Source organism: Hibiscus syriacus, unplaced genomic scaffold (assembly GCF_006381635.1).
Source record: "Hibiscus syriacus cultivar Baekdansim isolate YM2019G1 unplaced genomic scaffold, ASM638163v2 tig00110388_pilon, whole genome shotgun sequence".
In the NCBI taxonomy this organism is placed as follows: Eukaryota; Viridiplantae; Streptophyta; class Magnoliopsida; order Malvales; family Malvaceae; genus Hibiscus; species Hibiscus syriacus.
The window spans coordinates 798,821-826,742 of record NW_024062718.1 but is presented as its reverse complement, the minus strand read 5'-3'; the positions used below and the strand labels follow the sequence as shown (position 1 = coordinate 826,742).

The 27,922-nt window shown below is 36.1% G+C and overlaps 1 protein-coding gene and 2 pseudogenes across 1 annotated transcript; 2 read left to right on the top strand and 1 right to left on the bottom strand.

Moving 5' to 3' along the window:
* Window positions 1-538: 538 nt before the first annotated feature.
* Window positions 539-2,028, top strand: LOC120123057. Its single transcript, XM_039142062.1, has 4 exons — window positions 539-625; window positions 1,097-1,196; window positions 1,281-1,517; window positions 1,679-2,028. The coding sequence occupies exons 1-4, from the start codon at window positions 539-541 to the stop codon at window positions 2,026-2,028; spliced, it is 774 nt and encodes a 257-aa protein (XP_038997993.1).
* Window positions 2,029-2,140: 112 nt separating this feature from the next.
* On the top strand, window positions 2,141-23,821 carry LOC120123056 (annotated as a pseudogene).
* A 421-nt stretch (window positions 23,822-24,242) lies between these two features.
* Window positions 24,243-25,384, bottom strand: LOC120123055 (annotated as a pseudogene).
* Between the last annotated feature and the right edge of the window lie 2,538 nt (window positions 25,385-27,922).

The following is a 27,922-nucleotide window of genomic DNA, read 5'->3' as shown; positions in this document are numbered from 1 at the left end:
AATTTTATTCCCAAATTACCAATTAAATCCACCACTTTATAATTCTAAAATTTAACCCCTAAATTGGGGTGTTACATCAGGTGCTTGAAGTTGGCCATTAAGAGATGGCTGAAAAAGAAGAAGTAATACGACGTTGAGTTAGATCCTAAACATTGAAAAAAGGATCAATGTTCAAGAAACTCATTTGCAAAATGGAACTTTAGGACTTGCTTATGAGGCTCTTATGGGGTTGGGTCCCTACAAAAAGCGACTCAGTCAAAAGGTGTGCCCTTGCGTTTTACAATTCTAACTGTGCATTTTGCCACTTGATCCCTGAATCTGTTAATCATCTCTTTTTAAAAATAAAAAGAAACCGTTGAGGTGGTCTAAATTTGAATTTACTAACATTTCAAATGACATAGTTAGAAAGATAAATATAATGTTTTTAATAAATATAAAAAAATTGAAAAATCAGGCCACATAATCATGATGTTTATTCAAAGTATTAGCTTCATTTAGAATTAGAAGTCATCCACAGGGAACATCACTGCCGGCGGCAATGGATGCTAATAATGGTCAAATCCTTTGGTTAACAGCCAACCCTAGCAACGGTGCAGCCAGTGAGGCTGTGACAGTGGTTAATGGGGTCCTATTCAGTGATTCGACATATGAATAAGAACCATTGTTTGCAATAAATGTTAAGATTGGGGGAATTTCATGGTTGTAGAACACGAGTAAAATTTAGTTTGTATAATCTTGTATATAATTTTAATCTTAAATCTTAAATTTTAAAATTTAAAATCTTAAATCTTAAATCTTATAATCTACAATTTACATAAAACATATGACATTAAAAAGAAAATTATGTAAATTAAAGTCTATGTATCAAAATATTTCTTAAATAAAAATGTTAGTCTATGTCTATAAACCATTAATAACTGAATAGTGAAATTCTTGTATTTAATTCATTACAAGAAAGATTACTGTAGTTGAATATTAAAAGACCAACAAATTCTTGTAGTCTATGCCAAGTACTTTCATCAATTGGATTGAACTTTGCTTCTCTACTGTTAGATTCTCTATTTCCTTTAATGAGAGTCTTATTAGTTTCTTTAAGGGAGCTAAAGGCATTCATCAAGGTGATCACCTCTCTCCTCTGTTATTTGTTCTCTCTATGAACATTCTCTCTAAACTCCTCAATTTAGCAGCTGCCAAAGGTATTTTTGGTTTCCATCCGAAATGTAAAAAAATTGGCCTCACACATCTTTCTTTTGTCGATGATCTTTTAATTTTCTGTAAAGGTACTGCTGATTCTGTTATTGGGGTTTCTAGTGTCCTTGATATGTTTTATGAGATGTCTGGCCTTAAGATTAATGCTTCGAAATGTGACCTTTATGTTGCTGGTATTCATTGTTCAATTCTGGTGGAAATCAAACTTCTCACTGGGTTTCAAATTGACAGACTTCCTGTTCGATATCTCGGAATTCCTCTTGTTACCAGGAAAATTACTGAAAGTGATTGTGATGCATTAGAGCAAGGTTAAATCATTGGTCTACTAAATCTCTTAGCTATACTGGAAGGCTGGAATTAATCAAAGTTGTCTTGTTCAGTATCACTAATTATTGGTGTAGGCAAATCTCTCTTCCTCATTATGTCCTTAAAAAAATTGAGCAACTTTGCTCACGTTTTTTCTGGAAAGGTGAGGATAAAGCTGCGAAAGGAGCTAGAGTGAGTTGGCAAAACATCTGTCTTCTGAAATCCGAGGGAGGGCTTGGTCTTAAAGATTTGAAGACTTGGAATAAAGCTTGTATGATCCTCCATATCAAAAATATTTTAGCAGGCGAAGGTTCTCTATGGGTTGCATGGGTCAAACACTATGTTCTTAAAGGCAACAATTTTTGGAATTTTAATGTTCATCCCTCTTGTAGCTGGAATTTAAGGCGTATTTTTAAACTTAGAACCAAGGCTTCCTCAGTGTTGACTGCTGGAACTATGAAAGTTTCTACAATTTGGGAAGCAATTCGTGATAACATACCCCAAGTCCACTGACAAAAAATTATCTGGTTTCCTTTGCACATTCCTAAGCACAACTTGATTTCTTGGATGGCATTACTTGATAGACTTCCAACAAAAGTGAGACTTCACCAAATGGGGATTATCAATGAATGCCAAATGGGGATTATCAATGAATGCCATTGCTTATTTTGCAACAATCCTTGGGAAACAAGGGAGCACTTGTTCCTCCATTGTCATATGGCTCAACAATTATGGAATTATGTTTTCACTCACACTGGTCTGCAACATTCCATAACCTCTTGGGATGTTTTTTTTTTTGCATGGGAAAGCTCTACTTGGAAAGGTAAATCTTTGCTAACTTTGATCTTGAAGCTTGCTCTTAATTCCCTCATCTATGTCCTATGGGAAGAAAGAAACAGGAGGCTCTTTCAAGGTCACTGCAGAAACACTCAAGAATTGTTTATTGTCATTAAGGATGTGGTGCGATTCGGGATAGGAACATAAATAGAAATGATAGCACTAATTCTACCCTTTGTACATTTTGGAATATAAACTGCTCTTAATTCTTTTGTATGTAAATTTTTTTTGGTAAACAGAACACTGCTGGTTTTGTAGCAGTTTCTATTCTTGTCGTTGAAATTTATCCAAAAATTTTTGGATGATATAGTTGTCTGCTGTTATTTTTCCAAGTCTCAAAATCTCCTCCTCTTTTACATACATATATGGGAAAAATAATCTGCAAAACCGATGCACATATCTGTAGGTATTATGTTATCTTACATAGACTAAATCTTGAATCCATTTACGTAGGGTTGGTTAAGCCATGGTGGAGACATACTGAACAGGAGATATGCCAACGAGGAAAGCAAGATAAGCCCCGAAACGGTTTCGAATCTGAGATTGAAATGGAAATTCAATGCCGGAAGAGACATCACTGCGACACCATCGGTTTTCGAGGGGCAGTTCACTTCCCAAGTTGGGATGGATATCTTTACGCTGTTAACGAATCCGATGGATCTCTTATTTGGAAACAGAATTTGCAGCAGTTGACTGGTGTTAGAAATAAGTTGTAATTAGTTGTTAGTTTGTTAAATCTGTTTTGAGTTGTCATTAGGTTGTTATATTTGGGCTATAAAATACCCAAGTTTAGTTTGTAATTCATAGAAGTCATTTACAATAAAAATATCTTTAGTGCTTTCCTCTTTCACTTTCTTATTTTCCTGTATCTAAATCCAAACACCCACAGTTGCCATTCTTCAACTCATACCATCGACTCAACTTCCGTGGCTGCTTTCTCACAACTGGCTTTAATCCGACTGGACTTATATCCAATGTTAGTGTCATAGTTTCAAGAACAACGCCCGCCATTGCGGATGATTTGCTCATCATTGGGATCTGTGGACCGGCTTCTGTTGTTGCTGTGAAGCGATCCAGTGGGGAGCTTGTTTGGTCAACCCTGCTTGATGGAAACCCCGCTGGTATCATCACCATGTCAGGAACTTACTACATGGGGTTAGCCACATCATACTTTATTCTTTATATAACTTTTTCCATTCAAATTTCAAGAAAAAACCCTCGTTTTTGGTTCGGTACTGCTAAACAAGACACAAATAAGATGTGAATAATTAAAAGGGTAAACTATGCAGGTGGTCCTTTTGTTTTTGATCTATCTTATTTTAATCATCAATTTTGAAAAATAATGATTTTATCACTTACGATATCGTTTTGTCTTATTATGGTTATTGAGCAGTTAAGTCTTTTTAATCCGATGACGTGGTAAGTTTAATAAATAGTTAATTTTAAATTTAACCCTTGGAGTGTCAAAAGATTATTGCTTTCACCTCCCCATAAAAAAAAACTAAAATCTTTTTCCCCTAAAAAAACCCTCTTCACTAACCCTAACCCTCATCGTTGCTATCGTCATTTTCAGACACCTTCGTTCGACCGCTTCATATTTTATCAACAAGTGAAATGGGTGCTCAAGAAACCACATGGGATCATCGATGTTTGTGCTACACCACCCTATAGTTGTGCACCATTGTCGTCATTGTGTCGTCATCGTCTTATCAATCATCATCTCTCTTGTCCCACTGGTAATCTATCCCTCTCTTCGATTCAGTCACTTGCATTTCAGGGCGGATGCATTTGACCCTATTATTTAGAAAAAAAGTTAAATTTAGTATAATATATTAAAAAAATTATAAAAATAAAAACAAATTCACCCTATTATTTTTAATAAATTAAAATTAAAATTTTGGTCTCTCATTTATAAATTTCTGGATCCGCACGGTTGCATTCCTTAACTTCCTTCAAGCACTACCGCAAGCCCAAAACCCATTTCTCTCCTAACTCTCTCAACCACTATAACCCTCATCGCACAACTCATGACCGTCCCAAGGTCATCCATTGTGCTTGTCGCATCCCATCTATCTATGAAAGCCATCCTCCAGCCCTTTCCTTGGTTCTCTGCTTGCCTTCTACCGAACGTCTCTAGCACCCCTACCTCTTGACCAACTGAAGCTCTATCCTTCAGCCCCATCATACCTTCGCTCTGGTTTGCTCATCCAGTGCCGTCACTTTTGGGTTGTCGTGCGCGCTTGTGATGTCACGCTAGTGACCTTGTTTGATGCGCTATGCTTTCATGCACAACATGGTGAAGTAAATAGAGTCGAGGGTATGTAGAGTTTTGGAGTTGCTATGATTTGGGGTTTAGATGAATGATATAGATGAGAGGTGGAGGGTTCAATATAGAGGTGAGGTGGTCGGCACAACGAACAATGACGAGAGTATGAGAGCATTGGGGTTTGAAAAAAGGGTGTGCGACGATTAATAGTGGCAACATTGATAAAAAAGGATGATTGTTAGGGTTAGGGTCAAAGGTGAGAAATTTTGGAAGAAAAAGGGTTTCGGGTTTTTTATCTGAAGAGAGTGAATTTTTTTTAAATTATAGGGGTTAAATTAGAAATTAATTTTCTGTATTAATGTGTCACATCATTAAGTTATTGATTTAGTGACTAAAATAAGATAAATAGAAAATGTAAGTGACCAAATCATTATTTTTTTAAATAAAATAGTGAACAAAATAAGATAAATCAAACACAAAAGGAACCGGACGTCATGAAGTTTACCCTAATTAAAAAGACATAATTTTTGGCTTCTTTAAAAATAAAAATGTAGGCATATGAATCATCAAATCCTTGATAATTATAATAGAAATGTGATATCAGCATATAATATATATACTAGGAAATTAGATCTTACCTTGTTGAGATATTCATAATTATTTAATGGCTAAAAGGCATCATAGGTATTTGTCCGTTAAAAAAATCAATGTAATTCTCAAATTATTTTTTCATTCAATGTGACATTTGATCAATGTTTTTCCTCGTTGACCGTTACATTGTTAATGTGGTAGTTTACAGTGCTGACCAATTTGACCCTTGAACAAGACCAAAAAAATTAGTTTAGCACATTTGTCATGTCATCTGTCACATTGGATTGTCACCTCAACACTATAAATCGCCACAGCAACACTATGAATCACCATGTCACTAATGTAACGGTCAACAATGAAAAATATTTGTTACACGATTATAGTAGGTATATTTTCTGAGTTTAAGGGTCACGTTAAGTGAATAAAATAATTTGAGTGTCATATTAATTTTTTTCAAAAGTGCAAGAGCCTCCATGCTTTTTGCCGTATTTTATTATTTACTTGGCCTGCAACATACTAGATTTGCATCATATGTATAATTTATTTCATTTCCGAATTTTAAGATATCAATAATAGAAAGATCGATAAGATCGGCAGATTCGGATAATGTTTTGATAACAATCCAAAAGTCATATGCAAGGCTATATATATTATTTAGTTTGGCTGACCTCATAATCCTTTGAAATTTTGGACCATATCTAAGCTCACCTATGAAGTTAAAAAAACTATACAAGGGAAATAAACCGTCTAAATCATTGTAAAAGTTGTTATTTTTATTATTAAAATAATAATTTAGATGAACAATACATAATTTCGTTTAAAATACGGATCACATCAATAATTTGACTCTTTAATAATTCTAATATTTTATTAAAAAATTAAATTTTATATAAATAAATTCAAATTATATAGAATGCATCTTTCAGATAACAAATTCATTCTCAAAGTTTGGGATCAAAATCAACAATGTCAGACGTATATGCATTTGTAATAAAACCTAGTATATTATTGTCTCCATTTGATTTAAACTCAGGAATTTCTACGTTGGCACATCTTCACTGGAAGAAGTGCTAAGCCTTGATAAATGCTGCACCTTTCGAGGGAGCTTCGTCAAACTCGACGTAAAAACCGGCAAAATCTTGTGGCAAACCTTCATTTTACTCGACAACTTCGGCAATCGTGGCGAATACGCCGGGACTGCCATTTGGGGCAGCAGTCCGCCAATCGACGCCGAGTGGAGCCTCGTCTACATTGCCACCGGGAACCTCTACTCGGTTCCCCAAAACATATCTGATTGCCAAGAGAGACAAAACAATTAAACCCAAGTTCCTCCAACGCATTCGGAAGAATGTATCGATCCCGAAATCAATCAGAATCATTCATGGCCCTTGATTTGGACACTGGAAAAATCAAGTGGTTCCATCAGCTAGGGAGCTATGATGTTTGGTTTTTTGCCTGTATTAATCTTTCAGTTCCTGATTGTCCTCCGGGACCAAACCCTGATGCTGATTTCGACGAAGCACCGATGATGCTAAGCATAGACGTGAATGGAACTGAGCAAGACATCGTCGTTGCAGTCCAAAAAAGTGGATTTGCATGGGCTTTGGATCGTGATGATGGCAATATTTTATGGTTTACGGTAAGGTATCTGACCCCAAATTAACTTGGTACTAAAATTCAATGATTAAATTAGCCATTAATTGGTGTAGGAAGCCGAACCATACGGTGTCGCCGGTGGCGGAACATGGGATGCCGCCACGATGAAAAGAGGGTTTACACAAACATAGCTAATTTTGTGTTGAAAGTCATGCTTTCACATGGCTTTTTTCAAACAAGGAGGCACCGCACATTGCATTTGTCAAAGCAATTTTCGATGGATTTCAGCAGATTTTCAGTGGTGCAAGTTGGCATGAGAAATTGTTGATAATTTGGAAATGGTAAAATCATAAATTTAGTCATTGTACTTTAGGGTATTTATAAGATTAGTCATTAAGATTTAACTATAAATACCCTAACCCATTGAGCTTCAAAATCATCCCCAAATCATTTTAGCTCTCTCTCAAGTGTTTTTTCAAGTGTTTTTGTAAATACCTGTAAATTTTCTCCCTTTAGTAAAAGATCTGCAGCAGTCTGGAGACGTAGACATAATTGACTGAACTCCGTTATCAATTTCGGGTATTCTTTTTCCGCTTTTATTTCGCATTCTCACTAATTTTGTTATAGGAAAATTACTCGCTTATTTCCCAACAATTGGTATCAGAGCTTTTGATTGTGAATTTTATCAGTTTTTCTACGAGGTTACTATTCACATGAATAGTGAATTTTGTGAATAGTAAAATTTTCTCGGTGATACGAGTTTGTCGACGGAGGTGTTTTAATACACAGTGGTTCGCAAAATTGTCAAAAACGATCCAACAGAAGCTAGAGTCGAGTGGGAGAGATGACATTGAGAAACGAAGTGGATGAGTTCAAGAAGGAGCTGCTCATATGCAAGGGAGAAATGAGTGAATGGGGTGCGCTCAAGACATTCTTGGAAGGACTTAGACTAGGGGTGATGCTCGGGGGAGAGAAAGGTGATGCCTAGAGACTTTCGGAAGCCATAGCTGTAGCCGAAAAGCTGACTGAGCTTGCAGGTGACAAGCCAAGTAGCGATGTGTCGTCCAAGCCCATGCCCAGATATAGTGGCAACAGTGGTGGAGACCGGGAAAAGGTGCAGCAGGGAGATGGTAGAGAAAGCTCTTCGAGTGGCCAAGGTGAGCCATCTACTGTTCGTAGCCAAAGAAAACCATCGGGAAAGAATGACAAGGTTAAGTCCGGTGTAAAGAAGAAGGGGAGCAAGGAAAAATTGAAGTGCTACTTCTGTGATGGTCCTCATTTGATTATAGGAAGTCCCAAGAAGCGTCGCCTTACAACCATCATGAATAGGATGGAAGAATGATAAGTAGCAGGAATTGGCGCAGTCGCAAGTGTTAAAGCTACCAAGCCAGGGAAAAGACTTGGTCCGATTGATGGGATCAATGCAGCCAAGCAAGGATTGAGACGAGGCAAGACTATTGATGTTGAAGCAGTCGAACCTGGAAGAAAGCCCGGGATTACGAGTATCCAAGCAATCAAGACAGGGGAAAGACTTGGTGAAGCTACATGTTCCAAAGTAGCCGAATCAAGGAGCAAGAGTGGTACGACTACAAGTTCTCAAGTAGTCAGCCCAGGATCAAGACGTGACGAGACTGCGAGTGTCAAAGCAGTCGAGCACAGGAAAGGACCCGGTGCGATAGAAAGAGATTAAGTCGTCAAGCCGAGGGTGCAAAGTGAGCAAGTCCGCTCACAGTATGCCAGGATGGAAGCGTGGTCCAAGTTGAGGCGTCTCAGACATAAATGAACACTTAAGGAGTATGCGAGCCGATTTAGAAGACTCATGCTCTGATAAGATGCATATTAGACATATATTCTATGATAGTTTCCTCATATTTGAATAACTAAAATTGCTTAAATTATGGATTTTGATTATATTTCATATTTTGTGGATTAGGTTGAAGATTTGGATAAAATAAGTTCAAAATCTAATGATTAACATGATCTTCACAAAATCCCCAAATTAAGGAGGAAAAATCGGAATTCAAGAAGTTGGCAAGACCAGAAGAGGTTTTCGCATAAGGTGTGGGCACGGCTTATTCATCCTGAACTATCGTAGAAGAAGTCTTTAGTTAAGGCGTGGGCGCGCCTTACTAGTCCGTGTAACCCTAAATTAGGGCTACGAATTTACAAAGGAAAAAGAGTTTAATGACGACTGGAAGACTCTTTTGATTTATTCTTATCTTTAGAAAAATATGAGGGCATTTAAAACTCCTATTTTTGTGGGATTTTCTTTAAGGGAAACTTCCTTATCTATAATAGGAAAATCCTTATAAAAGGGGAGCTAGGGCTTTCATTAGTGGACATCAAGTTTTACATCAGTTTTCATCTTTATTTTCATTTAGTTTTCTTTCAATTATGAGTAGCTAAATACTTTTGTTCCAACTGAAGGATAATTGAAGTTTTGGTTCTTCAAGGATTGTGAGGTCTAAATAATTTTCATTGCTCTTTTACCTCTTTGCTATTTATATATCTTCTGTTTTTATTAAGAATTATTGTCTTGATTGATTGTGCAAAGGATCCATTGTTCAATTATCAGGTTGATAAATTGCCATTTAAAACTTTAAATCCGTAATTGTTTAAATGTTCTAATATTAGTGGTAAAGTAACATGGTTGATTATGATTATGTTATTAAGGTATATAACCTAGTCTAAATGAATCGAGCTTGCGCATTTGTTGGCTAGAATTGGTGGTCCCTCTAGTGATTAATGTTGTTAGTGGATTAAATCTTAAGAGCTTGTCTAGGGTTGTTCATTAACTAGGGAAATAATCAAAGAGCTTCTCTTGATTATCGAGAAACTAAGGAGAGACAGGTTGTTAGAGCTTCTCAATAACCATAACCAATTTAGTGAAAAGTATAAGATTTTATCATTGCATCTATGATAAATTCTCTGAATCAATTCTGAAATTATACCTTTAGTTGGATATTTCCTTAATATTAATTTCTCTAAATTCTTAGTTTATTATAATTGCTTTTTGTCTTTATTTTCATTAATTTCAAAACTCCATTTTCTTTGCTTTAATTTTCATTAGAATAAGTCTACCCAATCCCTGCGGATTCGACCTTGCTTATCACTACTACAATTTATATTTATAAAAAGCAGGTATTATTATTTGTTGGATTCGACACCCACCAAATTTTTGGCGCTGTTGCCGGGGATTAGTGTCATTTAGATTTATTTTGATGCCTCGTTCTTCTCGTGCAGGTGAACTCCAATACGATCCTGAAATCGAGAAGACCGCTCACAGGTTAAGAAAAGAAACTAACTTGCGCAACAAACAAGCTTCTTATTATTCATCCCCTGAATCAGAATCTGCAGTCAACTTGGTTGATTCATCCAGCGATTCTGAAGTAAAAGGAACAATGGCCAACGAAGAAATAACTCTAAGAGAATTGGTTGCACCAAATGAGAATCAACAACCGCTCTGCATTGACTACCCAACTTTGGAGGTAGCTTTTGAACTAAAATCTGGTTTGATTCATTTGTTGCTACTTTCCATGGATTGAGAATGAAGATCCTCATAAGCATTTGAAGGTATTCCATGTGGTATGTTCAAGTATGAGACCGCAAGGAGTGACTGAAAGCAGATAAAACTGCGTTTTTCCATTTCGCTAACCGATAGAGCTAAAGATTGGCTCTTCTATTTACCCCCTGGTTCTATAACTACTTGGACCGATATGGTGAGGTTATTTCTTGATAAATATTTCCCCACTTCAAGAGCCGCTGGCATTGGAAGGGAGATATGTGGAACAAAACAAAAAGATACTGAGACCCTTCACGAGTATTGGGAACGATTCAAATGACTGTGTGCAAGCTGCCCTCAACATGGGATTTCTGAGCAACTTCTCATCCAATATTTCTATAAGGGACTTCTACCCATGGAGAGGAAGATGATGGATGCAGCAAGTAGAGGCGCCATAGTGAATAAGACTCCTCGTGAAGCTAGGGAATTGATCTCCATCATGGCTGCCAATTCACAACAATTTGGCTTTAGGAAAGATACATCTTCAAGAAGGGTGAACGAGATAGGTTCGTCCTCCATTGAACATCAATTATCGCATCTCACCTCCCTTGTTCAACAACTAATTGTAGGAAAAACGCAGCAAGTGAAAGCTTGTGGGATATGTGATGCGATCGGTCACCCAACTGACATGTGTCCTACACTTCAATATGATTATCATGAGTACGCTAATGCAGTTGGAAGGTATCTCGACCCCCCACAAAGGAAATATGATCCTTACTTAAATACCTACAATCCAGGATGGAGGGATCATCCTAACCTTAGCTATGGACCAAGACCATCGTAATTCCAGCGTTCTCCACCTGAGCAGTCTTCTTCAAAGCCGGGTATGTCCCTAGAAGAAATTGTCAAATCACTTGCAACCAATACACAACAATTTCAGCAAGAGACAAGAACAAGCATACAAAATTTAGAGAATCAAGTGAGTCAATTGGCATCATCCGTGAATCGGTTAGAATCCCAAGGTAAGTTACATTCACAAACCATTGTTAATCCAAAACAAAACGTTAGTGCAATCACATTGAGAAGTGGAAAGGAGTTGAAGGAACCTAGTCCATTGGCACATGGGAGAGCCTTAGAGGAAAAAGCAGAAAAGGAAGTTGTTGCTCCTCAAACTCAGAAAGACCAACCTAAAGGACTCAAAAGCGAAAAACCAAAGGAATTTGTCATAGAACTTCCTTTTCCCTCTAGATTCGCTAAATCCAAGAAATAAGCAGAAGAGAAAGAAATTCTTGAGATATTTTGCAAGATCGAGGTAAATATTCCTTTACTTGACGCAATTAAACAAGTACCTCGATATGCTAAAGTTCTTAAAGAATTGTGCACCAACAAGAGAAAGCTCAAGGGTAATGAAAAGGTAAGTATGGGGAAGAATGTTTCAGCTGTCCTCCAGAAAAAACTACCCCCCAAGTGTAAAGACCCAGGTATGTTTACTATCCCTTGTAAACTCGGTAATGTTAGGATTGAGATAGCAATGTTAGATCTAGGAGCTTCAATAAATGTCATGCCTCTCTCTATTTACTCATCTTTGAACGTTGGTCCTTTGAAAGAGACATGAGTGATTATTCAACTAGCTGACAGATCTAATGTATATCCTCAGGGAGTTTTAGAGGATGTTTTGGTGCAAGTTAATGAATTGGTTTTTCCTACAGATTTTTATGTTCTTGATATGCAAGAAGATGATTATTCTAAATCAACATCAATTTTATTAGGAATGCCATTTTTGAAAACAGCTAGGACAAATATTGATGTAGATGATGGTACACTTACCATGGAATTTGATGGTGAAATTATTAAATTCAATATTTATGATGCCATGAGATGTCCTGGTGATGTGTCCTCTATTTTTCTCATGGATGTTATTGACCCTTTAGCGCAGGAAATTTTTGATTTAAATAATGATGACAAGTTGAAAGTTGCACTCAACATGAATTTCACTCCTGAAGGATTACAGGGAATCATGAAAGAGTTTGTATTGGATCTTGATTTGCAAGATACAATCCAAGAACTAGAATCACTCAAATCCATGAGGTATGATGTATCTTATATTGAATCACCTCTTTCTCACACCAAGATTCTTCATTCTCTTGTGCATACACCAAAATTGAAAATAAAATCTTTGTCAAATCATCTTAAGCATGTATATCTAGGAGAAGAGAAAACTATTTCGGTGATCATTCCCAATAAACTCTCCTGCTTTGAAGAAGAAAAGTTGATTCAAATGCTTAGAGAGTACAAGGAAGCTATTGAGTGGAGGAAAAAATTCTCTATCGATGAAATACAAGGTTTGGATACAGGTCAAATATTTAAGGTCGATGATCATTGTTTCAAACCTTTTTATGAAGGTTATCTGGTGCATATTGTTGGTCAAACCATTTTGGAGTACCCAACTTAGGATGATTGAGAAGCTACAACGTCAAGCCAAAGACGTTAAAGAAAGGCGCTCTTGGGAGGCAACCCAATTTTTCTTTTTTCTTTTTTCTTTTTTAATTTCTATTTTCGTTCTTTTTATTTTATTTTATTTTTCCTTGATTTTTCGGAGTACAATTATTCTTGTTTTCCTCTTTAGGTCAGAAGATGAATTTTTATAACCCGTGGGCACGCCTTACAAAAACAGAATTATTCCTAAAGTCTCTCACTATCCAGAAGATGTTATTGTATAAGACGTGCCCACGTCTAAACTCAACACCACTTCTGGTTCAGGAAACAAGATTCAAATATAAATGTGCCTCATCTTTTCTTTATTTTTGTGCTCCTTCAGAAGAATGCGCACCACCAACCGTCCTCTTCGCCCCACCTGACCCACATCTCCTCTCAGTCCGAGAATCAACCCAGCCGACGCACAGCGCCTTCACTCCCATCTCGTGATAGATATTGTGGTTGATGCTCACTATTTTCAGGGGAGTTTTTTACTCTTACCCTTTTTGTGGTTTTTGAGCATCTACTTTTGATATATTGAGGACAATGTATGGATTAAGTGTGGGGGAGAGTATTTCATACATGGTTTTGCTATGAACATAATTTTGCTTCAAATTTTTTCCGAAAAAACAAGTATGCTTTAGTTCTTGTTTGTGATTTTTCTCTTCAAAATTCCAGATTCTTTCGATGTTTGTCCTTACATAATTTGGATTGTTTTGAATTATCGATTTATGTTGAAGCATAATAGGGGATTAGCTTGAGTAGTTGAATTCTTATTTACTACACACAGGTTGATTAATCTTGATGATTGATTGAATGAAAAATGTGTGGGATTTGATACATGTTTACCCTTTTTGTGAGTTTTTGGGCCAATGAGCACTCACTTTCAGCATGCTCCATTTCTTGATTGAGTGATTGCCATACATAGTTAATTTTTCTAGAACTTGCTTTGCTATACATGTCGAAGACCACATTTTAGAATTGGATGCATCAAGAACGATAAGGGCATTTAGGTGAAACCGCTTTTAGCTTTCGTAAAGAGCCTACCCTGATTGTCATCCTTAGAAAGCCAATTTTGAGCCTGAGCCTTTTTGTTTGAAATTAACCATGGTACAAGTAAATATTAAATCCTTTTTGTTAATTTCCCCTCTTTTGAACCTTGAATTGGAGGATTATATGATCTTCTTCACATGAGAATTCAAATTATCTTGAGAAGATCGGAAGATGTTGGAATATAGTGATTCGAGTTGCAATCTCTTTCAGTGAAAAAAAAACAAAACAAAAAAAAAAGAGAAAAGAAAAAAAAACAAACAAAATTGTGCAAAGGAAATAAAGAAAGAGAGATTGTACAATGAAAAAAAAAGTTATATGGCTTGAAGAGAACATTTGAAGATTGAGTTCCATGTGGATAAGTTTATATGACTCCTTCAGTAAATAGCTCAAATTCCTTTTCTATCAAACCTAGCCTAAGCCCCATTACACCCTGTGTAAGACCCTGAGGTTTTTATGCATTCAATTCATTGACTAGTGGTGGGGATGTGATAGGTTAGCAAACCTATGGTAAAAATTTTCTATGTTTTGGCTTGAGAGTTTGTTGACACCCTTAAACACTTCGAGCGTATTGAGTGCATCCAATGTGAGGGTATTTGATCCCACTGCATTTTGATTTCGAAAAGATTGATGGAGTGATTATTCATGTGTTTTGGTTTATGAGAATTTCTTCTAAGAATTGCTCGTTCCTTACTTGTGTTTAGATTTGATTCTTTAAGGCATGACAATTTTGATTGTGGAATGATGAGCAAAGGAAGAAGAAGGATTGATGTTGAGAAGAGTTATGAATTTGAACTATTGTATGCTTGAGGACAAGCATTGGTTTAAGTGTGGGGGAATTTGATAAGATGCATATTAGACATATATTCTATGATAATTTCCTCATATTTGAATAACTAAAATTTCTTAAATCATGGATTTTGATTATATTTCGTATTTTATGGATTAGGTTGAAGATTTGGATAAAACAAGTTCAAAATCTAATGATAAGCATGATCTTCACAAAATCCCCAAATTAAGGAGGAAAAATCAGAATTCAAGAAGTTGGCAAGACCAGAAGAGGTTTTCGCATAAGGTGTGGGCACGGCTTATTCATCCTGAACTACCGCAGAAGAAGTCTTCAGTTAAGGCACGGGCGCGCCTTACTAGTCCGTGTAACCCTAAATTAGGGCTACGAATTTACAAAGGAAAAAGAGTTTAATGACGACTGGAAGACTCTTTTGATTTATTCTTATCTTTAGAAAAAGATGAGGGCATTTAAAACTTCTATTTTTGTGGGATTTTCTTTAAGGGAAACTTCCTTATCTATAATAGGAAAATCCTTATAAAAGGGGAGCTAGGGCTTTCATTAGTGGACATCAAGTTTTAGATCAGTTTTCATCTTTATTTTCTTTTAGTTTTATTTCAATTATGAGTAGCTAAATATTTTTGTTCCAACTGAAGGATAATTGAAGTTTTGGTTCTTCAAGGATTGTGAGATCTAAATAATTTTCATTGTTCTTTTACCTCTTTGCTATTTATATATCTTCTATTTTTATTAAGAATTATTGTCTTGATTGATTATGTAAAGGATCCGTTGTTCAATTATCAGGTTGATAAATTGCCATTTAGAACTTTAAATCTGTAATTGTTTAAATGTTCTAATATTAGTGGTAAAGTAACATGGTTTATTATGATTATGTTATTAAGGTATAAACCTAGTTAAATGAATCGAGCTTGCGTATTGTTGGCTAGAATTGGTGGTCCCTCTAGTGATTAATGTTGTTGGTAGATTAAATCTTAAGAGCTTGTCTAGGGTTGTTCATTAACTAGGGAAATAATCAAAGAGCTTCTCTTGATTATCGAGAAACTAAGGAGAGACAGGTTGTTAGAGCTTCTCAATAACCATAACCAATTTAGTGAAAAGTATAAGATTTTATCATTGCATCTATGATAAATTCTCTGAATCAATTCTGAAATTATACCTTTAGTTGGATATTTCCTTAATATTAATTTCTCTAAATTCTTAGTTTATTATAATTGCATTTTGTCTTTATTTTCATTAATTTCAAAACTCCATTTTCTTTGCTTTAATTTTCATTAGAATAAGTCTACCCAATCCCTGCGGATTCGACCTTGCTTATCACTACTACAATTTATATTTATAAAAAGCAGGTATTATTATTTGTTGGATTCGACACCCACCAAATTTTTGGCACTGTTGCCAGGGATTAGTGTCATTTAGATTTATTTTGATGCCTCATTCTTCTCGTGTAGGTGAATTCCAATACGATCCTGAAATCGAGAAGACCGTTCACAGGTTAAGAAAAGAAACTAACTTGCGCAACAAACAAGCTTCTTATTATTCATCCCCTGAATCAGAATCTGCAGTCAACTTGGTTAATTCATCCAGCGATTCTGAAGTAAAAGGAACAATGGCCAACGAAGAAATAACTCTAAGAGAATTGGCTGCACCAAATGAGAATCAACAACCGCTCTGCATTGACTACCCAACTTTGGAGGTAGCTTTTGAACTAAAATCTGGTTTGATTCATTTGTTGCTTACTTTCCATGGAATTGAGAATGAAGATCCTCATAAGCATTTGAAGGTATTCCATGTGGTATGTTCAAGTATGAGACCGCAAGGAGTGACTGAAGAGCAGATAAAACTGCACGTTTTTCCGTTCTCGCTAACCGATAGAGCTAAATATTAGCTCTTCTATTTACCCCCTGGTTCTATAACTACTTGGACCGATATGGTGAGGTTATTTCTTGATAAATATTTCCCCACTTCAAGAGCCGCTGGCATTGGAAGGGAGATATGTGGAACAAAACAAAAAGATACTGAGACCCTTCACGAGTATTGGGAACGATTCAAATGACTGTGTGAAAGCTGCCCTCAATATGGGATTTCTGAGCAACTTCTCATCCAATATTTCTATGAGGTACTTCTACCCATGGAGAGGAAGATGATGGATGCAGCTAGTGGAGGCGCTATAGTGAATAAGACTCCTCGTGAAGCCAGGGAATTGATCTCCATCATGGATGTCAATTCACAACAATTTGGCTTTAGACAAGACACATCTTCAAGAAGGGTAAACGAGGTAGGTTCGTCCTCTATTGAACATCAATTATCGCATCTCACCTCCCTTTTTCAACAACTAGTTGTAGGAAAAATGCAGTAAATGAAAGCTTGTGGGATATGTGCTGCGATCGGTCACCCAACTGACATGTGTCCTACACTTCAAGATGATTCTCATGAGTACGCTAATGCAGTTGGAAGGTTTCTCGATCCCCCACAAAGGAAATATGATCCTTACTTAAATACCTACAATCCAGGATAGAGGGATCATCCTAACCTTAGCTATGGGCCAAGACCATCGCAATTCCAGCGTTCTCCACCTGAACAGTATTCTTCAAAGCCGGGTATGTCCCTAGAAGAATTTGTCAAATCAATTGCAACCATACACAACAATTTCAGTAAGAGACAAGAACAAGTATACAAAATTTGTAGAATGAAGTGAGTCAATTGGCATCATCCGTGAATCGGTTAGAATCCCAAGGTAAGTTACCTTCACAAACCATTGTTAATCAAAAACAAAACGTTAGTGCAATCACATTGAGAAGTGGAAAGGAGTTGAAGGAACCTAGTCCATTGGCACATGGGAGAGCCTTAGAGGAAAAAGCTGAAAAGGAAGTTGTTGCTCCTCAAACTCAGAAAGACCAACCTAAAGGACTCAAAAGCAAAAAATCGAAGGAATTTGTCATAGAACCTCCTTTTCCCTCTAGATTCGCTAAATCCAAGAAAGAAGCAGAAGAGAAAGAAATTCTTGAGACATTTCGCAAGATCGAGGTAAATATTCCTTTACTTGATGCAATTAAACAAGTACCTCGATATGCTAAAGTTCTTAAAGAATTGTGCACCAACAAGAGAAAGCTCAAGGGCAATGAAAAGGTAAGTATGGGGGAGAATGTTTCAGCTGTCCTCCAGAAAAAACTACCCCCCAAGTGCAAAGACCCAGGTATGTTTACTATCCCTTGTAAACTCGGTAATGTTAGGATTGATAGAGCAATGTTAGATCTAGGAGCTTCAATAAATGTCATGCCTCTCTCTATTTACTCATCTTTGAACGTTGGTCCTTTGAAAGAGACATGAGTGATTATTCAACTAGCTGACAGATCTAATGTATATCCTGAGGGAGTTTTAGAGGATATTTTGGTGCAAGTTAATGAATTGGTTTTTACTGCAGATTTTTATGTGCTTGATATGCAAGAAGATGATTATTCTAAATCAACATCAATTTTATTAGGAATGCCATTTTTGAAAACAGCTAGGACAAAAATTGATGTAGATGATGGTACACTTACCATGGAATTTGATGGTGATATTATTAAATTCAATATTTATGATGCCATGAGATGTCCTAGTGATGTGTCCTCTATTTTTTCATGGATGTTATTGACCCTTTAGCGCATGAAATTTTTGATTTAAATAATGATGACAAGTTGAAAGTTGCACTCAACATGAATTTCAATCCTGAAGGATTGCAGGGAATCATGAAAGAGTCTGTATTGGATCTTGACTTGTAAGATACAATCCAAGAACTAGAATCACTCAAACTCATGAGGTATGATGTATCTTCTATTGAGTCACCTCTTTCTCACACCAAGCTTCTTCATTCTCTTGTGCAGGCACCAAAATTGAAAACGAAACCTTTGTCAAATCATTTGAAGCTTGTATATCTAGGAGAAGAGGAAACTATTCCGGTGATCATTCCCAACAAACTCTCCCTCTTTGAAGAAGAAAAGTTAATTCAAATGCTTAGAGAGTACAAGGAAGCTATTGGGTGGAGAAAATATTCTCTATCGATGAAATACAAGGTTTGGATACAGGTCAAATATTTAAGGTCGATGATCATCGTTTCAAACCTTTTTATGAAGGTTATCTGGTGCATATTGTTGGTCAAACCATTTTGGAGTACCCAACTTAGGATGATTGAGAAGCTACAACGTCAAGCCAAAGACGTTAAAGAAAGGCGCTCTTGGGAGGCAACCCAATTTTTCTTTTTTCTATTTTTAATTTCTATTTTCGTTCTTTTTATTTTATTTTATTTTTCCTTGATTTTTCGGAGTACAATTATTCTTGTTTTCCTCTTTAAGTCAAAAGATGAATTTTTGTAACCCGTGGGTACGCCTTACAAAAGAATTATTCCTAAAGTCTCTCACTATCCAGATGTTTTTGTATAAGACGTGCCCACGTCTAAACTCAACACCACTTCTGGTTCAGGAAACAAGATTCAAATATAAATGTGCCTCATCTTTTCTTTATTTTTGTGCTCCTTCAGAAGAATGCGCGCCACCAACCGTCCTCTTCACTCCACCTGACCCACATCTCCGCTCAGTCCGAGAATCAACCCAGCCGACGCACAGCGCCTTCACTCCCATCTCGTGACAGATAACGTGGTCGATGCTCAATAATTTCAGGGGAGTTTTCTTACTGAGCATCTACCCAATGTATTTAAGTGTGGGGAGAGGTTTTTGAGCATACTACTTTTGATACTTTTGAGGACAATGTATGGATTAAGTGTGGGGGAGAGTATTTCATACATGGTTTTGCTTTGAACATAATTTTGCTTCAAATTTTTTCCGAAAAAACAAGTATGCTTTAGTTCTTGTTTGTGATTTTTCTCTTCAAAATTCCAGATTCTTTCGATGTTTGTCCTTACATAATTTGGATTGTTTTGAATTATCGAATTAAGTTGAAGCATAATAGGGGATTAGCTTGAGTAGTTGAATTCTTATTTACTACACACTGGTTGATTACTCTTGATGATTGATTGAATGAAAAATGTGTGGGATTTGATACAAGTTTACCCTTTTTGTGAGTTTTTGGGCCAATGAGCACTCACTTTCAGCATGCTCCATTTCTTGATTGAGTGATTGCCATGCATAGTTAATTTTTCTAGAACTTGCTTTGCTATACATGTCGAAGACCACATTTTAGAATTGGATGCATCAAGAACGATAAGGGCATTTAGGTGAAACCACTTTTAGCTTTCGTAAAGAGCCTACCATGATTGTCATCCTTAGAAAGCCAATTTTGAGCCTGAGCCTTGTTGTTTGAAATTAACCATGGTACAAGTAAATATTAAATCCTTTTTGTTAATTTCCCCTCTTTTGAACCTTGAATTGGAGGATTATATGATCTTCTTCACATGAGAATTCAAATTATCTTGAGAAGATCGGAAGATGTTGGAATATAGTGATTCGAGTTGCAATCTCTTTCAGTGGAAAAAAAAAACAAAACAAAAAAAAAGAGAAAAGAAAAGAAAAAAACACAAACAAAATTGTGCAAAGGAAATAAAGAAAGAGAGATTGTGCAATGAAAAAAAAGTTATATGGCTTGAAGAGAACATTTGAAGATTGAGTTCCATGTGGATAAGTTTGTATGACTCATTCAATAAAACAACTCAAATTCCTTTTCTATCGAACCTAGCCTAAGCCCCATTACACCCTGTTTAAGACCCTGAGGTTTTTACGCATTCAATTCATTGACTAGTGGAGGGGATGTGATAGGTTAGCAAGCCTATGGTAAAAAATTTCTATGTTTTGGCTTAAGAGTTTGTTGACACCCTTAAACACTTCGAGCGTATTGAGTGAATCCAACGTGAGGGTATTAGATCCCACTGCATTTTGATTTCGAAAAGATTGATGGAGTGATTATTCATGTGTTTTGGTTTATGAGAATTTCTTCTACGAATTGCTCGTTCCTTACTTGTGTTTAGATTTGATTCTTTAAGGAATGACAATTTTGATTGTGGAAGATTGAGCAAAGGAAGAAGAAGGATTGATGTTGAGAAGAGTTATGAATTTGAACTATTGTATGCTTGAGGACAAGTATTGGTTTAAGTGTGGGGGGATTTGATAAGATGCATATTAGACATATATTCTATGATATTTTCCTCAAATTTGAATAACTAAAATTGATTAAATCATAGATTTTGATTATATTTCGTATTTTATGGATTAGGTTGAATATTTGGATAAAACAAGTTCAAAATCTAATGATTAGCATGATCTTCACAAAATCCCCAAATTAAGGAGGAAAAATTGGAATTCAAGAAGTTAGCAAGACCAGAAGAGGCTTTCACATAAGGCATGGGCACGGCTTATTCATCCTAAACTACCGCAGAAGAAGTCTTCAGTTAAGGCGTGGGCGCGCTTTACTAGTCCGTGTAACCCTAAATTAAGGCTATGAATTTACAAAGGAAAAAGAGTTTAATGATGGCTGGAAGACTCTTTTGATTTATTCTTATCTTTAGAAAAATATGAGGGCATTTAAAACTCCTATTTTTGTGGGATTTTCTTTAAGGGAAACTTCCTTATATATAATAGGAAAATCCTTATAAAAGGGGAGCTAGGGCTTTCATTAGTGGACATCAAGTTTTACATCAGTTTTCATCTTTATTTTCTTTTAGTTTTCTTTCAATTATGAGTAGCTAAATACTTTTGTTCCAACTGAAAGATAATTGAAGTTTTGGTTCTTCAAGGATTGTGTGATCTAAATAATTTTCATTGTTCTTTTATCTCTTTGCTATTTATATATCTTCTGTTTTTATTAAGAATTATTGTCTTGATTGATTGTGCAAAGGATCCGTTGTTCAATTATCAGGTTGATAAATTTCCATTTAGAACATTAAATTCGTAATTGTTTAAATGTTCTAATATTATTGGTAAAGTAACATGGTTGATTATGATTATGTTATGAAGGTATATAACCTAGTCTAAATGAATCGAGCTTGCGTATTTGCTAGCTAGAATTGGTGGTCCCTCTAGTGATTAATGCTGTTGGTGGATTAAATCTTAAGAGCTTGTCTAGGGTTGTTCATTAACTAGATAAATAATCAAAGAGCTTCTCTTGATTATCGAGAAACTAAGGAGAGACAAGTTGTTAGAGCTTCTCAATAACCATAACCAATTTAGTGAAAAGTAGAAGATTTTATCATTGCATCTATGATAAATTCTCTGAATCAATTCTGAAATTATACCTTTAGTTGGATATTTCCTTAATATTAATTTCTCTAAATTCTTAGTTTATTATAATTGCTTTTTGTCTTTATTTTCATTAATTTCAAAACTCCATTTTCTTTGCTTTAATTTTCATTAGAATACCCAATCCTTGTGGATTCGACCTTGCTTATCACTACTACAATTTATATTTCTAAAAAGAAAGTATTATTATTTGTTGGATTCGACACCCACCATGCTCAAAATCCCAAGTTTGACTGAAGAAGATGGGTTCTTCACCTTCATGTTTGGATTAAATTCATGGGCGAAGAAAGTGTTGGAGCGAAAGGAAGTTAAGGAGTTGTCTAAAGCCTTGGCAACCGCCGAATCCATCAAAGAATTTGGAGTCAAGAAGAACACGACTTCTAAAGCAAAGCTGAAAGCCGAGGGTAGCGGCAAGAAAATCCGTGATGAAGGCAAGTCGAAGGATAAGGAATGTTGTTCCTCGAGTGGCAGAGAAAGTCCACTCAATGATGAACCAGATGGTGAGTCTGGGGAAGATGTGTGTAGTCTTCGCACAAGTTCGAGTATCAAAGATTCTAAGTCGAGGGTAAGAGTCGAGCAAATGAGGGGGAGCAGACTTAAGATGCCAGAAGTGTTGCAAAATTACCCGAGGGGAGCCAAGTCATCCAAGGTGATGGATGAGCCCAAGATCGAGTTGTCCAGAGAAGAGGATGAACCCAAGATCGAAGAGGCATAGTGAGTTGGCTCAATAAGGTTCATTTTTGCCAATGAGAGTAGAAGCCAAGTGCAAGAAGAGTTGTCCGTATCCAAGGAGTTTGTCGAGCATGTTCGTGTAGAGAACATGGCTTTAGAGACCATCTTAAGAGAAAGGTCGAAGTAGGGGCTTGCCGAGGATGTTCAAGTGAGGAACAATCCTTCAAAGACTAGTGGACAAGAGTCGAAGGGAGCCAAGACGTTGAGGGACAAGGCAACCACGGAGAAACTGCCCAATAACATGTGGGTTTACAGGGCGGTGACTACAGACAAACTGAAGTTGTGTTCAGCCTCAGTTGGCATGTAGAATAACAAGAATAGAAATACTGTTGCATTGATCGAGGTATGAAGACATATTAAAACCAATCTTCAAGTGGGAGATTGTTGAAAGTCATGCTTTCACAAGGCTTTTGTCAAACAAGGAGGCACCGCACATTGCATTTGTCAAAGCAATTTTAGGTGAGATTTCAGCAGATTTTCGGTGGTGCAAGTTGGCAGGAGAAATTGTTGACAATTTGGAAATCGTAAAATCATAAATTTAGTTATTGTACTTTAAGGTATTTACAAGATTAGTCCTTAAGATTCAACTATAAATACTCTAACCCATTGAGCTTCAAAATCATCCCCAAATCATTCTAGCTCTATCTCTAATGTTTTTGTAAACACCTGTAAATTTTCTCCCTTTAGTAAAAGATCTGCAACAGTCCGGAGACGTAGGCATAATTGGCTGAACTCCGTTATCAATTTCGGATATTCTTTTTCTGCTTTTATTTCGTATTCTCACTAATTTGATTATAGAGAAATTACTTGTACTCGGTTTATTTCCCAACACTCTAATCGTATAAACTTCACTCTGAAACCATCTACAAGGAACGCCACTGCCGGTGGATGGGTGGCAATGAATTCTAAAAATGGTCAAATCCTTTGGTTGACAGGCGACCCTAATAATGGCACTGTCAGTGGGCCTGTGACGGTGGCTAATGGGGTCCTATTTGGTGGTTCGACGTATAAAGAATGACCGATATATGCAAAGGATGCTAAGAGTCGGGAAATTGTATGGTCATATAACACAGGCGCAACTATTTTTGGTGGGATGTCAGTTAGCGATGGGTGCGTTTTCATTGGCCACGAATAATAGGGTTGGTTTTGGAACCCTCAACCCCAACAACACAGCTGGTAACTCACTCTTCGCGTTTTGCATCCCTAAGTCCTCACTCGCACATTAAAAAGGTCAAATAGTGTTGGAGTTATGATAAGTGTAATAAATTGATGTAGTTACTTTAGTTCATATAAATCTATAGAAAGTCAAATAATTTGATATAATTACTTTAGTTTATATAATCTAAGGAAATAAATAAAATTATATCACATCAACCAATTTAACATGTCACACTAATATTTCGTTACTTTCAATAATGATTGCTAACTGAGAGTGAGCGATTTGTTATTAATTAATAACGTTAGTTATCAAATCATTACTTCTAAAATATCATATGAAAAAAAATTACTCAAATATCAATAACGATTAATGTAGTTTACCCTTTTTATATTTGAAAGATAATATTTTATTAATACAAGTCAAAGACTCAAAGCAATGTTATTTTGATCTGAAAACACAATAATTGTCTCACATAACAGCATATCAGATCGATGTGGGATTGAGGTGTCACGAAATTAATGGATGACTCCATTTTCTTTCACTTCTTTGGCTGATTTTGCATCTTCTGTGGCAACCTCTTCAACAGATTGTTCATTTTCTGCTTTTTCCTTTAATTCTCTTCTTCATCTGCCTTCAAACGAGCCTCTTCTTCTGCCTTCTTTCTTGCTTCCTCTTTTCCAGCCTTAGGTGCTTCAATCAAACACTTCAAACAAGCTTCATCTTCTTCATCATCATCCGATTTCAACATCAAGTTTTCAGCAACATCGGCTGGCGTCATATCCGTTTCTTCCAACAATCTCTCAATTTCTCCGAAAAGCGGATGAGAATCAATGTCCAAGTAGTTCTTCGCCAACACCTTGAACGCTTCAAACCGACAATACGACATCTCGATGTGTTTATCCATTCTTCCTCTCCGGATTAAAGCTGGATCAAGCTTCTCAACATGGTTGGCGGTGTAAACGATGATTCTTTCGCCCCCGCAAGCAGACCAAATCCCATCGATGAAGTTCAACAGCCCCGATAGCGTTACTTTGCTCTCTTTTTTCTCCTTGTTTTTCGATATCGTACTAATCGGATTAGCCCCTTCTTCACTCTTATCGTCTTTCTTCTTCTTCTTCCCTTCCCTTTGGCCTATAAGATAAAAGGAACAATCGATGTCTTTTATCACTATGATCGACTTGTTCGATGTCTCGATAAAAAGCCTTCTTAATTCCATGTTGCTCTTCACAGTCGTAAGCTCGAGATCATACACATCGTAGTTCAAAAAATTAGCCATGGCAACAACCATGGTGGATTTGCCTGTTCCCGGTGGACCATAAAGAAGATAACCACGTTTCCAAGCTTTTCCGATCTTTGCATAATAATCTTTCTCGTTGCTGAACTTCAAAAGATCTTTTTTGATTTCATTCTTCTTCTTTTCATCCATCCCCAAAGTATCAAACGTCGCGGGATGCTCAAAAGCCACATGTGTCCATGTAGTGCTACTTCGTGGACCATGAAAACCTTGGCCTGAGCCGTTTGAGTAAAGCTTCCGTTGACGGTTATTGGCGGCGATAACCTTCCCCTGTTTCATCACATGCTTGAGATAAGTTCCAGTGATGAATTTACGGTCGCGTTTATGGACAGTTATAGTTTACCTATGTTTTTCGGAACATATGGACAGTTACATAGGTCCTTCGGGACAAATTTCATATGCCACTCAGTGAGACTTATACGAGCTGTGGTGACAACAATAGTGCACAATCTCAATGTACTCGAATACCTTAAGTTCTCAATAATGTACATGGGCTAATAAAGAGATAATCCTGAATATAATGTATGTAATATATATATGATGTGTGATATGAACTATATGAAATGATATATGTGTGTTATGAGTTATTGCCTCTGTTATAAGAATGAGATATAAAATATATGATAAGAACATACGAGATTATATGAACAAGAGATAAGTAACATGAATGATATCAGTGTATGAATATGATAGGAACATAAATGATGATAATGACTGTATATATATATATATATATATATATGCATGCATGCATTTTTGTTATATGAAATGTTCTATGGTTTATTATATGTTTTATATGCCTCACTAAGTCGTAGACTTAGCGTGTGATTGTTTCACACGTAGGTTTCGAGAAGAGGAAGATTGATAAAGGTTATGCAAGACAAGTCAGTTTCTCATTTCCAAATATCATATCAGAAAAGAAGTTAATAGTATGTATTTTGTAATACTTATAGTGGTTAGCATGTAACAAAGATTTGAATCCGATATGTTTTAATCGGTTTTGTAAAATCATATGATTGAGTTTTGTAATGTTTTAAATGTATGTATGTAAATGGTAATTTTATACGAATGAAAACTTAGATTTTTATGAATTTATATGTATTTTGTCGAAGTTACTGTAGCAATAGCGGTGCATCGATACATAATTTATATTCGAAAATTTTCACTGTTCATGGTATTGTTCACGGTATTGTTCATACCGTATAATATTGTTCATAAATACATTTTTGCCTCAAAATTTTATAACAGACATAATTCAATAATATATTATCGTATTTTCTTAATATAAGTTCAAATATTATGTTATTTGGTAAGAACATTGTTTTAAAAAGTCAATGTGGCATCTCATACTCGTATTCGGGTCGGGTACGGGTTGGGGTGTTACACAAAACCTAGAAGATTCTTGATTAATGAAGAATGATCTTGAATTACTTAAGAACTAAGCATGGAAAATAAACATGTGACAATTGATGATGGAAGAGAATTTCATTAAGACAAGGAACTCCATGTGACAATACAAGAAGAATTTGGAAATGCCTAGATCTTTCATTAAGGAGGTTAATTACCCTTATAAATATATATCTTTAACATTAATATAAATGTATGCAAAATACAAGAGAAGGAATATGAGAAAGCTTAGAAAAGCAAGAATGAAAAATAGCTTAGCAAAGCTATCAGAGATAGGGTAAAGCTTAGCAAAGCTTAGAATAACGAGGTTGTGTTTGTAAACTAGCCGCAGCTAGTGTTATAGTATTATAATATTAGGGTAACATCGTTGTAACGTATTTTACCTCGTATTAATAATAGTTCGAGTTATAAAAATTACTCGAGTGCCCACCTACGCTTCCAACAAATAGTATCTAGAGCTTGGTTCGAGTTTAACGTGGTAGAGAAGATGGCCAACATGATTCAACCTCAAATCTCGAGATTGACAAAGACGAATTATGGCAATTGGAGTATTCAAATGAAAGTGTTACTAGGCTCCCAAGATTGTTGGGATATCATCGAGGATGGTTACACCGAGCCTGAGAATGCAGCAGCAGAAGCAACCCTGGCCAATAAAGAAAAGAAGGTATTGAAGGAATCCCGGAAAAAAGATAAAAGAGTGTTGTTCTTTATTTTTCAAGGAGTATACGAATCTACCTTTGAAAAAAATTCTGATGCGAAGACCGCAAAACAAACATGGGAGATTTTGCAAAAATCTCTACAAGATGCCGAAAAAGAAAAGAATGTATGCTTACAAACTCTTAGAGCTGAGTTTGAGATGTTAAAAATGAAAAATACAGAAAAAATCGATGATTATATTAGCCGTGTAAAAGAGATAGTGAATGAAATGAAAAGAAATGGTGAATTACTCGACGAGGTTAGAGTGATGGTAAAAATTTGCGGTCATTGACAAGAAAAATCGATACATGGTCGTGGCAATCGAAGAATCGAAAGATTTATCTCAAATATCGATCGAATGAGCTTGTGGGTTCACTTCAAACCCATGAGCAGAAAATGAAACATAATAGAAGATTCTGAAGCACCTCCCACAGAAGTTAGAAGATCCACAAGAGATAAAAGAATACCAGAAAGGTACAACGATTATGAATTAAATAATGTTTCATTATTCAGTCTCTTTGCAAAGAGTGATCTTGTAACAAATGAAGAATCGATTGGAGATGAAAAGAGGAGAAAAGCTCGGAATGAAAATCAGATTTGAGGGGAGTGTTAGAATTCAAATCTAATTTTACTACTTATGCTGGCAAGGAATGGATAATTCTTGAACATTATGGAAATCAATGTTGGCAAAAGAAAAGAAATTAAAGAGGCAACAGGATGATATAGTTGCATGAAGTTTGAAATTGTCAAAGTTGGCAACACACTTGGCAA

Bases quoted from the DNA above. Each gene is read 5' to 3' on its own strand.
- LOC120123057 (XM_039142062.1), top strand. From the start codon at position 539: ATGGATGCTAATAATGGTCAAATCCTTTGGTTAACAGCCAACCCTAGC. The intron at 626-1,096 runs GTCCTATTCAGT...AGTTTCTTTAAG, and splicing joins CTGTGACAGTGGTTAATGGG to GGAGCTAAAGGCATTCATCA. The intron at 1,197-1,280 runs GTATTTTTGGTT...TTTTCTGTAAAG, and splicing joins CAATTTAGCAGCTGCCAAAG to GTACTGCTGATTCTGTTATT.